This window comes from Quercus lobata, chromosome 1 (genome assembly GCF_001633185.2).
Source record: "Quercus lobata isolate SW786 chromosome 1, ValleyOak3.0 Primary Assembly, whole genome shotgun sequence".
Classification (NCBI taxonomy): domain Eukaryota; kingdom Viridiplantae; phylum Streptophyta; class Magnoliopsida; order Fagales; family Fagaceae; genus Quercus; species Quercus lobata.
The window spans coordinates 7,226,231-7,242,182 of record NC_044904.1 but is presented as its reverse complement, the minus strand read 5'-3'; the positions used below and the strand labels follow the sequence as shown (position 1 = coordinate 7,242,182).

Sequence of the window (15,952 nt, the reverse complement as noted above, 5' to 3'; positions counted from 1 at the left end):
ACAGTTGTATTCCTCAATTTGATTAGATCTTTCCATCCGGTGCTGAGGTTAACAAAACCATTTGGGAGAGGTTGTTTTTTACTTCCAGCATTGCCCATATCTGAACACAGCAAGGGCCCGAAAAAAAATCACTTAATCAAGAATTTCTGCAATGCATACTCAGCAACTATTTGATAATCATAGTCATTGGATGAACAATCCATGTTATTATGTTAAGCACCTCCAAACCTTAATCACAAGCTTTTGGAGCAAAGTTCTGTCTGCATCCTTTTACCTTGTTATCTAAATCCAGATAAACATAACCTGGTATACAGTTTGCAGATTGGTCTCTGGTCATCACCAAGTGTGCAATAGCTATTGAGTCCACAAGGTTCTACACCACAGTATTGTTGAAAGCCCTGGCATATATCTAAATAAATGTTAGATATAATTGACCACACCAGACTCCACCCTCCAGCACTTGTGCAATTGACCTTGGGGTAAATGTGTTGCCTGAAAACTTCATCATAATCTAAAGTTCCTCTCTGATAGATATATGTTGTTCAAATCGGGTTTCTTGATATGAGGTCCAGTAGAGTCCCATTTCTTTCCATAGAGGTAGATGTAGCAATTGGTTGAAAAGAAACTGAAAGCCAGTACCCATTGTATTGCTTTCCCAATACTTATATCTCACAAAATTATGTGACATCAACAAGGGGCAGATATAAGAATTGTTTGTCACTAACTTACTAGACTCCAAACCCAATTCAAACCACAATCTTCAACATACTTTTTCTGTTCAAGTTATTTTAAGCAGTCCTAAGTTTAAATCTAAAAAGATTTAGCAAGATTAGAAATTTAGAATTACTGTTTCATATAGAGATAATGGACCCTAACCTAAAGGAAAAATTATGGAATGGGTAAGGATTTTTACACTCATAAAAAATGGGTCAACTTGTACATAACTAGTTGTTGTATCGAGACAACCCTTTTTTGAAAGGGAAATTCCCAACCCCCACCCCGCCCCCCCTCCCTTTTTTTTGAGTGGTTTTTTTGATTGTGTAAATTTTTTTCACATTCACTTCTTACTCTTTTCTTCACAAGACTTGAAGGTTTCAATTTAGTGAACCTTGTGCAAACATAACAATTTATGGGCTTTTTTTTTGCCAATTATTATGTTTTTGAAAAGAAAAAAAATGACTAAAAAACTTCCACTCAAACTTATTTAGTTATGTAGCATATTTTTAAAACTCAAGTTCCAAGTGAAGCTCGAGTTTACTAAACTTGAGTTTGACTTACCTTGGAACTTTTTTAGTTATATTGCAACTTTTTTGTTGCCATAATACTTGGAAATCAAGTTTGGTAAATAACGAAATGTGTTTGGGCTGAAAAATATATATATTTTTTCTGAAAACATAAAATTTTGGCAAAAAAAAAAAATCACAAATTTATGTGTTACTTAACATTTTATTTTTGACTATTCTTTCTTTATTTGTTCTCTTGTTTGTACTGCAAGGACAATAAAGACTGAATTGACTTGACCATCAAAAAATTGGGTAAGTATTATAGGTTTTGCAACCCATTGACTTGTCTCTAACTCGACTCTAACTCGAACCTGAACAAATTGAACCCGGATCCAATCAACTGGATTAGTTTGTCAAGTCTGCCTACAAGCAACCTGCTACAGTGCTACTCATTGTAGGGACAGAATAATCATCTATATATTTGTATATATGTGTATGTGTGTGTATATATATATATATATATATATATCTAAAAGTTGAAGTGTAGCTTTTATTGTTGCTACACACTAAATGCTACGTTCCTATTGAACCACATCAAGGCCATATCATCCATCCATTTTCAACACTCTCTCTCTTATTATTAAATTTTTTTTTTCTTATTAATTTCTCAACTTATTGTTATATTTTCTCTAACTTTTCCCATCTTTTTTAACTTTTCATCTCCCACTATTATCTACATTAATATCACTTTTTCTCTAACCCTTTATATATCACTTTTTCTTGAACCCTTTATCTTTCTTTATTTTTTGCTTTTCTTATTCTCTTCTTCTTACTATAAATTTACAATTTTCTTTTCCATTATATTCATAGTTTTTCCACACACAAAAATTTATTTCTCTTTCTCTTTCTCTTTCTCTCTCTCCCTCTCATTTTTTTTTTTTTTTTCATTTTTGGTGGATTTATTTATTTATTTATATGTTTCTTGCATTTTTACTTTAGGTTGATGAATTTTTGTATTATTTGGAACTCTACTTTGGGTTGATGTGATTAAGTTTTGTGCTTTTAAGTTATTATCTTTTTATTCTCTTTGATTTCATAGATGTTATCATATTGCATTATAAAGATAGTATATAAGAATATAATGTTTTTTTTTTTTTAATTACATAACATGACTTGGATAATTTGGTGTTTATTACTATATTTTTTATTTTTACTTTTTTCTTCTCATATTATTTTCTATAAATTTCTTATTATTCTCTTTCACATTCTCTATTGAAAAAGTGATTATTCACTTTCTCTTGATTTTTTATTCTTTCTTGCAACTTCACTTTATATTGATGAATTATTGTGATTTTTAAAACTCTATTTTGGGTTTATCTTTTTTGGTGTTGTATTCTTTAGTTCCCCATCACAAGTAGTCTCTCTCTCTACAATAAAATTTATATAATAAATTATACATATTTAGTGTAAGTTTGTATAAGTTTTAATTATCATGATAATCTCTTTGAAGAGAATGAATAATTTGAATAATTTATTTAAATAAAAATTATACATACATACATATATGTATGTATATATTTATTTATTTTGCTTAAATGTATAATCAACCTCATGTATTCATTCAAAAATAACGATGTTAAAGCAAATGAATAAATGCCCTGAAAATTACATTTGTATATTCATAACCTTCATATTTAGAAAGGCTTTCACTTAAATTTAGTCGTACCAAAAAAGATTGAAATACTATATTAATGTGGCTTAACAAAAGTGTAGTAACATTAAATATTATGCTTAAGATTTTAAATATTATGAGTTTGAAATTTATATATTTTTTAATAAATTTGGATTTCGATTATGTGCTTTCAATCCAAACATGTCTTTTCCCAATTATGTAATTGCACAAAAATAGATCGCAATGGATCAAAATGAACCGAAGTGATTTGAATGGACCAAATGGACAGAACAGGACCGAATAAGAACAAGGTGGACTGAAATGGATAGAATGGACTGAAAGTGACCAAATTGGACTGAATAGGACCGGAGTGGACAGACTAGACCGAATATGACTAATGTAGACTGAATAGGACCAAAGTAGACAGAATGGACCAGATAGAACCAAATTGGACTGAAATGAACTAAAGCCGGCGGAATAGCCCAAATAAGACTGAAGTGGATCAAAGTGGACAAAATGAACAAAATAAGACCAATTTGGACTAAATAGGACCAACTAAAGTAGACGGAATGGACCAAATAGGACCAAAGTGGACAGAATGGACTGAATAGGACCGAAGTGGACAGGATATGCCTGACATGGACTGAATAGGGCCAATGTAGAGTAAATGGGCCAAGTTGCCTTCACTGTCTGGATTTGCCTTCGCTGTTAATGGGTGGGTCCAATCTTATGGATCCCATTGTGTGCAGCCACCAATTATCTATGGTGATGTGAGCCGCCCCAAGCCCATGACCTTCTTTTGGTCTTCAATAGCTCATAGTTTTACCAAACGGCCCATGAAGGGAATGCTGACTGGCACTTTTACCATTTTGAACTGGTCATTTGTGAGAAATGATCAGCACAGGTAAACGAATTTGAAACAACCATGCCTTCTTATTTTGTACATCTGTTGTGTGTCATGGGGTTAATTCTATAATCACCCTGTCTCTAGATTTGAGACCTGCTATCAGATTGCTTTGGCCATCAAGGATGAAGTTGAGGATCTTGAGAAAGCTGGAATTACTGTCATCCAGATTGACGAGGCTGCTCTGAGGGAAGGTTTGCCTCTTAGGAAGTCTGATCAGGCTTTCTATCTAAACTGGGCTGTTCACTCCTTCAGGATCACCAACTGTGGCGTTCATGACACAACACAGGTTCATCTCACTTTTCTAACTTCCTTTTGTCTTAAACTAGTCTTAGATACATAATAAGTGAGAAATATTTGTCATGGTGGGCAAATTTGGTATGCTGAGTTAAAATAGAGTAGAATAAAAATAAGTACTAGTATAAAATCTGTATTACTAGGAATATAATTAGTACTCTAATTGTCCAGTAGAGCTTAAAATTAGTAGTATTCATATGCTATTCAAAATTATATATAAATTTATCATTTTTTAATGATATTTGTTTAATTTAATAAATACTACATAATTTAAATGTGAGATTATAAAATATTTTTATAATTAAATATAATACAAAAACAACAACCAATTAAAAGGTAATAGTATTTCTTATTAATGTTGAAATGTAGAATTTAAACATTGTAAAAAAATTGAATTTTAACTGCATATTAAGATCAAGGAAGTCAATACCGTATCGGTATGTATACTGGTATCGAAACATCAACGTTTCGTACTAGTTTAAATACCGGCCGTACCGGCCATGTATTGGCTAATTTCGGGCAATACTGGTCGGTATTGAAAAATGTTTTTTTTTTTTTTTTTGAATTTTTGTTAAGGCAGAATGATAACTTATTTGCATTAACTTATTAGTATTATTTGTTTTCTTAGTATGCAATGGTAACTTTTAAGTTTTCTATTTTTTATATTGTTTTTTTTTTTTTAATTGATACTAAAGTTTAAAACCATGAATAATTAGTTCTGAATTGAAGAAATGTTTTATGGTAAACTTTTATATTTATTATAATATATATACACACACATACATATATATATATATATATATATTTATAAATATAAAAAATAGCGGTAAACCCGAAAGGGTACACCAATATTGATCGGTATCCGAAATATATCGTATCGCTGACCAAACCGGTACAACCTCCGGTACGATATTGACTCCTATTATTAAGATAAGATTGGGTGGAACTGTAACATTCTTTTGTCTTGGACAGATCCATACCCACATGTGCTACTCACATTTCAATGACATTATTCACTCGATCGTAGACATGGATGCCGATGTTATCACCATTGAGAACTCCAGATCAGATGAGAAGCTTCTCTCAGTCTTCCGTGATGGAGTGAAATATGGTGCTGGCATTGGTCCTGGTGTGTATGACATCCACTCACCTAGGATCCCATCCACTGAAGAAATAGCCGACCGAATCAACAAGATGCTTGCAGTCTTGGAGAGCAAAATTCTCTGCGTCAACCCTGATTGTGGTCTCAAGACACGTAAATATTCTGAGGTTAAGCCTGCTCTTAGCAACATGGTTGCTGCCGCCAAATTCCTCCGCACTCAGCTCGCAAGTGCTAAGTGAAGTCCAGAATTTGCATAAAAAGGAAAGCTAATCTTGCATTTGAGAAGCAGACTTTCTCTACGGAAGTCCAAATAATATGTGGCTTTTTGTTTAAGATGATGTTTTCTTTTGGATTATCTAATTTTTCTTACTTTTCTTTGAGGTGATGAATATTTACTAATATATGAATTGTATTGTGTTTTTTTTTTTTTTTTTTTGGTGTGTTAAAATATATGTTATTAGCAACGCAATGTGTTATACCATATTGTATATGCTAGAGTGGATGCAGAAGGGGAAGCATAGAGTAGGACACTGAGAACACGAGAGTTACGTGGTTCAACCTTGATGGCCTACATCCACGGAGGAATCCCTTAAGGGCTATATCTTTATTATTTAAGAGTGTAGTACAATAACTTGTGTTACAATGAGCCATAACATGAGTATATATAGGCGACTAAACCCTAGACTACTAGTACAAGCAGGACTGAGCTTGGGCCTATTACATTGGGCTAATATGTCTAATATATATCTCTAACATGGTGAATAATCATAATGAATTTCTTATATGATTATAAGCTGTTCTTTATGCGCCTCTGCTTGTGTGGTTGTATTCTGGGTTTTTTAAGTGGATTCATGATATGTGTGTGTATATATATAATGAAATCTAGTAGCTTCAAAAATGGAGGCCCTTAACCACGGCTTCAATTTTTACAATTATTTTAAAGATTTATTGAAGGAATATAATGAAAATAAATAAAAATATAAATGATTGGAATATGGTAATCATTTTGTAGTATTGGCTCAAGCAAATCCATCTGTGTCTGAAGCCTATATCCACAATAATAGTATTATTTAGAGAAGCCCATTCTACTATGTCGCAAGCTTTGATTGTATCTAATTTTATTGCCATTTGACTCTCTCCGCCTATGTTTTGGATTGCAAGAAATGCATAGCTTCAAAAAAGCATTCAATCAACATATTGAGGAATGTTATTTTTTCTCAAAAAAGAAGAAAAAAAAGATGAGGAATGTAATTACACACTTCTCAGATGAATATCATGTGTGAAAGTAAGTGTGCAATAACTTTCACACTTTCTTAGATGAATATTTAGATTTGAAAAAGGGGGTGGTCATTATTCCAAGAATTAGATCCCAACTTTCAATAACCAACTCTATATCTATGGTATGGTCCTCATGTCATGAATACTTATGATTTTGTCTCGAACCCCTTTCTCTCTCACCTCTGTGTGTGTTTGTTTCTTAAAAAAAAAAAGAAAGAAAAAAAGAAAGAAAGAGAAGTACTAAATTTATTGCTAGAATTGCAGTAGAGTGTCTCCCATCCAAATATTTAATGTGAGAGGCCTCAGAGCTTTCGGGAAAGCCTGATTTGGGGGCCCAATTCACGTTAAAAAAATATGCATGTGAAGTGTGACCAGTGGCGACTCTAGAAATTTTTCCCAGGGTGTTCCTAATTTTTTTTTTTTTTTTTTAGTTGAAAGATCCAAAGGCCAAAGCCATCATCAAGTAGATGAATCTTGGGTACATAGTTTTTTTATCAAATATTTGTTCATAATTCTAGCAAAAGAATAAACAATAAACTATAAGTTGATTTGAAATATTAATAAAATTATTAATTATTATTGTTTAGTTGTTTTATTAATTTGTTTGTCTTTTATAAACTATAATTTGTTATATTGTTGTTTCATTAATTATAAAATTATTAACTATTATTTAGCCTAACATAATTTAATTTGTTTATCTTTTATAATATATTGATTAATTAAATTATTAATGTAAGGACTCGATTTCGCGACGAACCTAAACAATATTGGGTTCGTGCGTACAAAGGCCCAAACAATATCATTTGTAGAGCGTGGGTTTGAAATGCTAGGCCTTGGTCACCAGACGGTGGGTTTTTCGTGATGTTCCCACATGGTTAAGTTTTCTTCACCCCTGGAGTCTTTCTCCTGGAGGTGGGCTGGGAGGTTCCGGTTTCTGGCCATTTTTCCCAGCCTCTTCCCTAGGACACTTATTTTCCTTTTTATACTGGCCTGTGTTCGCTGTCCTTCGTCCACGTGTAGGGCCAAACTTTCCAAGACTGATACTTGTCCCATCAGCCCATACCCAAAGTCGTTGGGGGTGGTCGTAAAAGCCAAAGAATGCGGCTCTGTCAGGTGCAGAGCATTGAATGGTAGTGAGGGCAGCTTTCCCCGGATATTTTAGATTTTTCTTCCTAGTTTTAATCCTATACCGTTTTTACTCCTCTTTCTGGTGGGACTTTGGGTCTGCCGAGGACTGAACTGTTCTCGGCTGAATCCCAAGGCTATCCTGCCGAGCTTGGGCCATAGCCTTCCTCGGCTTAGGCCTCTGACCTCCTCACGGGTAAACGGGCCCGGCTCATAAATTATTTGGGCCCCACAATAGCCCCTCAAAACCCTACTATCCAACTTTTTAGTTGGAAAGGGAGGTTTTGGTAATACCGAGCTTTTATTATGGCTCATTTAATTCGGCCCTTCACTAATGCTGGAGGTTCTCCATCTGCCCAGGAAACGCACCGGTCTGCGAGACAGTCTTTCGATTTTATTCCTGATGCGTTCTTGTCGCTTGGTTATCCAAAACGCGTTTTTAATGACCTCTATTTACGAGACTACTTTAATTCGACGGTTTTTGATGAGGTGGAGAAGTGGAACCGGCATATTTGTGTTTGCAGATTCCTTTGGAGATCTGAACCTATTAAATGCCTCCCGCTCCACCCTCCGTATAAGAGGGATGGTAGGAGGTTATTGTTTTTGTAAAGAGTCCCCTTTCATCTTTCTGAGATTTGAAATACTTGGCCTCCCCTAGAGTTTATTTTACCCACCAGTTTATACACTAAATCGTGATACGCTTTACCATAACAACGAGTAATGAAGGAATCATACCCCTCCCGTAAACACCACGTTCCAATAAAGCTCGTAATGGCTCGGTCAGGACAGGGATGGCGAAGACTCAAAATCAACCTCACCTTTCTTTCAGCCAAAATCCGAAGCAGGGACTCGTCACGTCAAACTTCCGGCGTGACTGAGTCGAGGACACCCATTATTAGTACCAACCGCTCTCTCATGAGCATATCTAACATGACACCAGTGTGCTAGGAGTCAGGACTGAGGCAGGGATCAAGTGTCCCTGCTTCTTCCTCTCTTCGTTCACTGGTGTCTCCTTTTGCCTCTCTTTCTTCTTCTTTCCACCACCAGGTCCATCCTGGTGCTTTTCCTTCTCCCTCTTTTGTTCCTTTTTCTTTCTTTTCATCTCTTCTCTCTTCTTCTCCTCCATCTTCTTCATTCATCTCCTCCATCTTCTTCATTCATCTCCTCCATCTTCTTCCGAAGAAGGTCCTTCTCTCAATATGGGCGCTACCGAGAAGAAGGTCCTTCTCTCGATATGGGCGCTACCGAGGCAGAGTTTGGAAGGACTTCAGAGACGAGTTTAAAAAGAGATCTGACTGTTCACTTAATGTATTGCTCTTTTTTTTTTATTTTTTTTTTATTTTTTTATTGTTTTGGCAATCTACTTTTTGTATAGGCTTGTTTAAGCCCCTCTTTGTACGTTGTAATACATCTTTATATTAATAAAAATTGTTATCACTTTACTTCACATGTTCTTTCTCTATATTTTCGAGATAATAGCGCAATGCATAGACATACAACCTTGTGAACTCTTTTTATTCTTAAACCGTGGCCGACGTATAGGACCAAAGTCCCAGTTAATAAAAAGATCTTGCTCTGTGTTTATAAAAACAATCCGGCTTAATAATAATACTGAATCGAACAAATGATACTTAGGGCTGAAACTCCTACTAGACAGGAAAAGAAAGGACATTATGATGGGCTTATTGGGTTGGCCTAGCATAATACCGCCGACCTTAGAGTACAATACTTGGGGGCCCTAATCCTTTATCAAAGAGAAGGGCACTATTATGAATTTGCAAGTGTTGTTCGGCACAATAATATAGCATTTGAATCAATGACACTTAGGGCCAAAATGCTTGTTAAAAATGATATCACCATAACCTTAATAGAGTTGTTTGGCACAACAATGTCGACCTGTGAAAAACTATACTTACCCCAAAACTAGCCGAGATGATAGCTCAATGCCCGGTGCAGTGTAGGAAGTAACCATCCGAGAACATATCACCCGCAAAATGAACTGCCCCCCTATGCTACTGAATAGTGGGGGTGTTTCTCCATCTTCTTAACACTCCCATTGGCATTAGCCTTTTACAGTTTCTGAGCCGAGAATTGAACAACTTAGAATTGTTATTAAGTAGCCAACCTTACAAAAACTCAATCTTCTTCTCATCTAAGAAATTGGTTGCCTAAGTAGTTGGTTTCCTCATAGGCTTGAGTCCGAGGACCATGCAATGCCTTGGTTCTGTCCAAAACCTAGTTTTCTCATCCAGGTAGTTGGTTTCCCCATAGGCTTGAGTCCGAGGACCATGCAATGCCTTGGTTCTGTCCAAACCTAGTTTTCCTCATCCAAGTAGTTGGTTTCCCCATAGGCTTGAGTCCGAGGACTATGCAATGCCTTGGTTCTGTCCAAAACCTAGTTTTCCTCATCCAGGTAGTTGGTTTCCCCATAGGCTTGAGTTCGAGGACCATGCAATGCCTTGGTTCTGTCCAAAACCTAGTTTTCCTCATCCAAGTAGTTGGTTTCCCCATAGGCTTGAGTTCGAGGACTATGCAATGCCTTGGTTCTGTCCAAAACCTAGTTTTCCTCATCCAAGTAGTTGGTTTCCCCATAGGCTTGAGTCCGAGGACTATGCAATGCCTTGGTTCTGTCCAAAACCTAGTTTTCCTCATCCAAGTAGTTGGTTTCCCCATAGGCTTGAGTCCGAGGACCATGCAATGCCTTGGTTCTGTCCAAAACCTAGTTTTCTTCATCCAAGTAGTTGGTTTCCCCATAGGCTTGACTCCGAGGACTATGCAATGCCTTGGTTCTATCCAAAACCTAGTTTTCCTCATCCAAGTAGTTGGTTTCCCCATAGGCTTGAGTTCGAGGACCATGCAATGCCTTGGTTCTGTCCAAAACCTAGTTTTCCTCATCCAAGTAGTTGGTTTCCCCATAGGCTTGAGTCTGAAGACTATGCAATGCCTTGGTTCTGTCCAAAACCTAGTTTTCCTCATCCAAGTAGTTGGTTTCCCCATAGGCTTGAGTCCGAGGACTATGCAATGCCTTGGTTCTGTCCAAAATCTAGTTTTCCTCATCCAAGTAGTTGGTTTCCCCATAGGCTTGAGTCCGAGGACTATGCAATGCCTTGGTTCTGTCCAAAACCTAGTTTTCCTCATCCAGGTAGTTAGTTTCCCCATAGGCTTGAGTCTGAGGACCATGCAATGCCTTGGTTCTGTCCAAAACTTAGTTTTCCTCATCCAAGTAGTTGGTTTCCCCATAGGCTTGAGTCCGAGGACCATGCAATGCCTTGGTTCTGTCCAAAAACTAGTTTTCTCATCCAGGTAGTTGGTTTCCCCATAGGCTTGAGTCCGAGGACTATGCAATGCCTTGGTTCTGTCCAAAACCTAGTTTTTGGCGTGGGACCTTGGCTTTAAGGGAGTTAGCTCCTCAGCCAAGCCCCTAGAGTTATCTAAGCGATTGACGCTAGCAAACGTAGCCCCTAGTCAAGAATCATAGACCCTAGCGGAACTTTACACTAGAACTCTATAACCAACGGTTAGAAACGACAGCAGAACTCTCAACCTACCGTCTATGCCAACACACAAGCCTCCCCACAAACGGCGCCAATTGTAAGGACTTGATTTCGCGACGAACCTAAACAGTATTGGGTTCGTGCGTACAAAGGCCCAAACAATATCATTTGTAGAGCGTGGGTTTGAAAGGCTAGGCCTTGGTCACCAGACGGTGGGTTTTTCGTGATGTTCCCACATGGTTAAGTTTTCTTCACCCCTGGAGTCTTTCTCCTGGAGGTGGGCTGGGAGGCTCCGGTTTCTGTCCATTTTTCCCAGCCTCTTCCCTAGGACACTTATTTTCCTTTTTATACTGGCCTGTGTTCGCTGTCCTTCGTCCACGTGTAGTGCCAAACTTTCCAAGACTGATACTTGTCCCATCAGCCCATACCCAAAGTCGTTGGGGGTGGTCGTAAAAGCCAAAGAATGCGGCTCTGTCAGGTGCAGAGCATTGAATGGCAGTGAGGGTAGCTTTCCTCGAATATTTTAGATTTTTCTTCCTAATTTTAATCCTATACCGTTTTTACCCCTCTTTCTGGTGGGACTTTGGGTCTGCCGAGGACTGAACTGTCCTCGGCTGAATCCCAAGGTTATCCTGCCGAGCTTGGGCCATAGCCTTCTTCGGCTTAGGCCTCTGGCCTCCTCACGGGTAAACGGGCCCGGCACATAAATTATTTAGGCCCCACAATTAATTATTGTTATTAATTATTGTTTATTAGTTGTTTTCCTTAATTAATTATTGATTAATTAAATTATTATTTATTAGTTGCACCATGTGCATTTACTTCCCCCAATTTAAATTCCTCACCCACCCCAAATGATGTGTCCATCCACACCCACCCCACTCAATAGACAATGAGACAAACTCCATCACAAGAGCCACCTACAAATCAGAAAATTTCACAATTACAAATCACAATAAAATAATTAATTGTATCTCACCAAGTCTCACCAACACCAACACGCACCAAAACCAACGGATGAAGCCCAAAAAAAAAAAAAAAAAGAGTCAAGAACAGAGTCAAAATATTAATAGCCAATCACAATTATTCAAAAAAATAAGATAAATTATTAACGTTAACTATTAAAGTCTTAAAAGAATAAAGAGAGCCTCATTATTTCATTTCAGATTTCAATTCATTTTAATTTTTTAGATAAAGAGAGAGAGAGACTGAGAGAGTTAGAGAGAAAAAAAAGAGAGAAAGAAATTATGAAATACTTGAAGGAGCACCGGAGCAAGCCAAGCGATGGGCGACGGAGCAAGCGACATGAACAAGCCGAGCGACGATCGACGTGACCGAGCCAAGCGACAACCGACGTGACTGATCGGCGATCTCCGATCCGATCCAGTGAGTGATGCCGATCTCCGATGCCCGAATCTTGACGCGATGTGCTCTGGACTGAAGCTCGAGTTGTGTTGACGTTTCTGTCTCTAGGTTTGCTTTAGTGATATCTGATTAGTGATCTGAGGTTTCTGGTTGAGTGATTTGTGTATATTGGGTTTTGGATTTTTTTTTTTTTGAGAATCTGTGGGTTTGCTTTACTGTTTACCCTCTGTTGGGTTTTTTTTTTTTTTTTTGGTTTAGATTGGTGTGGGGCCCAAATAATTTATGGGCCGGGCCCATTTACCCGTGAGGAGGCCAGAGGCCCAAGCCGAGGAAGGCTATGGCCCAAGCTCGGCAGGATAGCCTTGGGATTCAGCCGAGGACAGTTCAGTCCTCGGCAGACCCAAAGTCCCACTAGAAAGAGGGGTAAAAACGGTATAGGATTAAAACTAGGAAGAAAAATCTAAAATATCCGGGGAAAGCTGCCCTCACTGCCATTCAATGCTCTGCACCTGACAGAGCCGCATTCTTTGGCTTTTACGACCACCCCCAACGACTTTGGGTATGGGCTGATGGGACAAGTATCAGTCTTGGAAAGTTTGACCCTACACGTGGACGAAGGACAGCGAACACAGGCCAGTATAAAAAGGAAAATAAGTGTCCTAGGGAAGGGGCTGGGAAAAATGGCCAGAAACCGGAGCCTCCCAGCCCACCTCCAGGAGAAAGACTCCAGGGGTGAAGAAAACTTAACCATGTGGGAACATCACGAAAAACCCACCGTCTGGTGACCAAGGCCTAGCCTTTCAAACCCACGCTCTACAAATGATATTGTTTGGGCCTTTGTACATACGAACCCAATACTGTTTAGGTTCATCGCAAAATCGAGTCCTTACAATTGGCGCCGTCTATGGGAAGGCTTGTGTGTTGGCATAGACGGTAGGTTGAGAAAGTTCCGCTGCCGTTTCTAACCGTTGGTTATAGAGTTCTACTGTAAAGTTCCGCTAGGGGCTATGATTCTTGACTAGGGGCTACGTTTGCTAGCGTCAATCGCTTAGATAACTCTAGGGGATTGGCTGAGGAGCTAACTCCCCTAAAGCCAAGGTCCCATGCCAAAAACTAGGTTTTGGACAGAACCAAGGCATTGCATAGTCCTCGGACTCAAGCCTATGGGGAAACCAACTACTTGGATGAGGAAAACTAGGTTTTGGACAGAACCAAGGCATTGCATGGTCCTCGGACTCAAGCCTATGGGGAAACCAACTACTTGGATGAGGAAAACTAGGTTTTGGACAAAACCAAGGCATTGCATAGTCCTCGGACTCAAGCCTATGGGGAAACCAACTACTTGGATGAGGAAAACTAGGTTTTGGACAGAACCAAGGCATTGCATAGTCTTCGGACTCAAGCCTATGGGGAAACCAACTACTTGGATGAGGAAAACTAGGTTTTGGACAGAACCATGGCATTGCATGGTCCTCGGACTCAAGCCTATGGGGAAACCAACTACTTGGATGAGGAAAACTAGGTTTTGGACAGAACCAAGGCATTGTATGGTCCTCGGACTCAAGCCTATGGGGAAACCAACTACTTGGATGAGGAAAACTATGTTTTGGACAGAACCAAGGCATTGCATAGTCCTCGGACTCAAGCCTATGGGGAAACCAACTACTTGGATGAGGAAAACTAGGTTTTGGACAGAAGCAAGGCATTGCATGGTCCTCGGACTCAAGCCTATGGGGAAACCAACTACCTGGATGAGGAAAACTAGGTTTTGGACAGAACCAAGGCATTGCATGGTCCTCGGACTCAAGCCTATGGGGAAACCAACTACTTAGGCAACCAATTTCTTGGATGAGAAAAAGATTGAGTTTTTGTAAGGTTGGCTACTTAATAACAATTCTAAGTTGTTCAGTCCTCGGCTCAGAAACTGTAAAAGGCTAATGCCAATGGGAGTGTTAAGAAGATGGAGAAACACCCCACTATTCAGTAGCATAGGGGGGCAGTTCATTTTGCGGGTGATATGTTCTCGGATGGTTACTTCCTACACTGCACCGGGCATTGAGCTATCATCTCGGCTAGTTTTGGGGTAAGTATCGTTTTTCACAGGTCGGCATTGTTGTGCCAAACAACTTTATTAAGGTTATGGTGATATCTTTTTTAACAAACATTTTGGCCCTAAGTGTCATTGATTCAAATGCTATATTATTGTGCCGAACAACACTTGCAAATTCATAATAGTGCCCTTCTCTTTGATAAAGGATTAGGGCCCCCAAGTACTGTACTCTAAGGTCGGCGGTATTATGCTAGGCCAACCCAATAAGCCCATCATAATGTTCTTTCTTTTCCTGTCTAATAGGAGTTTCAACCCTAAGTATCATTTGTTCGATTCAGTATTATTATTAAGCCGGATTGTTTTTATAAACACAGAGCAAGATCTTTTTATTAACTGGGACTTTGGTCCTAGACGTCGGCCACAGTTTAAGAATAAAAAGAGTTCACAAGGTTGTATGTCTATGCATTGCGCTATTATCTCGAAAATATAGAGAAAGAACATGTGAAGTAAAGTGATAACAATTTTTATTAATATAAAGATGTATTACAACGTACAAAGAGGGGCTTAAACAAGCCTATACAAAAAGTAGATTGCCAAGACAATAAAAAAAAAAGAAAGAAAAAAAAAAAGAAAGAAAAAAGAGCAATACATTAAGTGAACAGTCAGGTCTCTTTTTAAACTCGTCTCTGAAGTCCTTCCAAACTCTGCCTCGGTAGCGCCCATATCGAGAGAAGGACCTTCTTCTCGGTAGTGCCCATATTGAGAGAAGGACCTTCTTCGGAAGAAGATGGAGGAGATGAATGAAGAAGATGGAGGAGATGAATGAAAAGATGAAAAGAAAGAAAAAGGAGCAAAAGAGGGAGAAGGAAAAGCACCAGGATGGACCTGGTGGTGGAAAGAAGAAGATTGAGAGGCAAAAGGAGACACCAGTGAACGAAGAGAGGAAGAAGCAGGGGCACTTGGTCCCTGCCTCAGTCCTGACTCCTAGCATACTGGTGCCATGTTAGGTATGCTCATGAGAGAGCGGTTGGTACTGATAATGGGTGTCCTCGACTCAGTCACGCCGGAAGTTTGACGTGACGAGTCCCTGCTTCGGATTTTGGCTGAAAGAAAGGTGAGGTTGATTTTGAGTCTTCGCCATCCCTGTCCTGACCGAGCCATTACGAACTTTATTGGAACGTGGCGTTTACGGGAGGGGTATGGTTCCTTCATTACTCGTTGTTATGGTAAAGCGTATCACGATTTAGTGTATAAACTGGTGGGTAAAATAAACTCTAGGGGAGGACAAGTATTTCAAATCTCAGAAGGATGAAAGGGGACTCTTTACTAAAACAATAACCTCCTACCATCCCTCTTATACGGAGGGTGGAGCGGGAGGCATTTAATAGGTTCAGATCTCCAAAGGAATCTGTAAACACAAATATGCCGGTTCCATTTCTCCA

The 15,952-nt window shown here is 38.6% G+C and overlaps 1 protein-coding gene across 1 annotated transcript; it reads left to right on the top strand.

The window, feature by feature from the left end:
* Positions 1–3,176: 3,176 nt before the first annotated feature.
* Positions 3,177–5,633, top strand: LOC115994441 (5-methyltetrahydropteroyltriglutamate--homocysteine methyltransferase-like). Its single transcript, XM_031118602.1, has 4 exons — positions 3,177–3,206; positions 3,558–3,799; positions 3,887–4,088; positions 5,069–5,633. The coding sequence occupies exons 1-4, from the start codon at positions 3,177–3,179 to the stop codon at positions 5,435–5,437; spliced, it is 843 nt and encodes a 280-aa protein (XP_030974462.1). The 3' UTR covers positions 5,438–5,633.
* Positions 5,634–15,952: the final 10,319 nt, after the last annotated feature.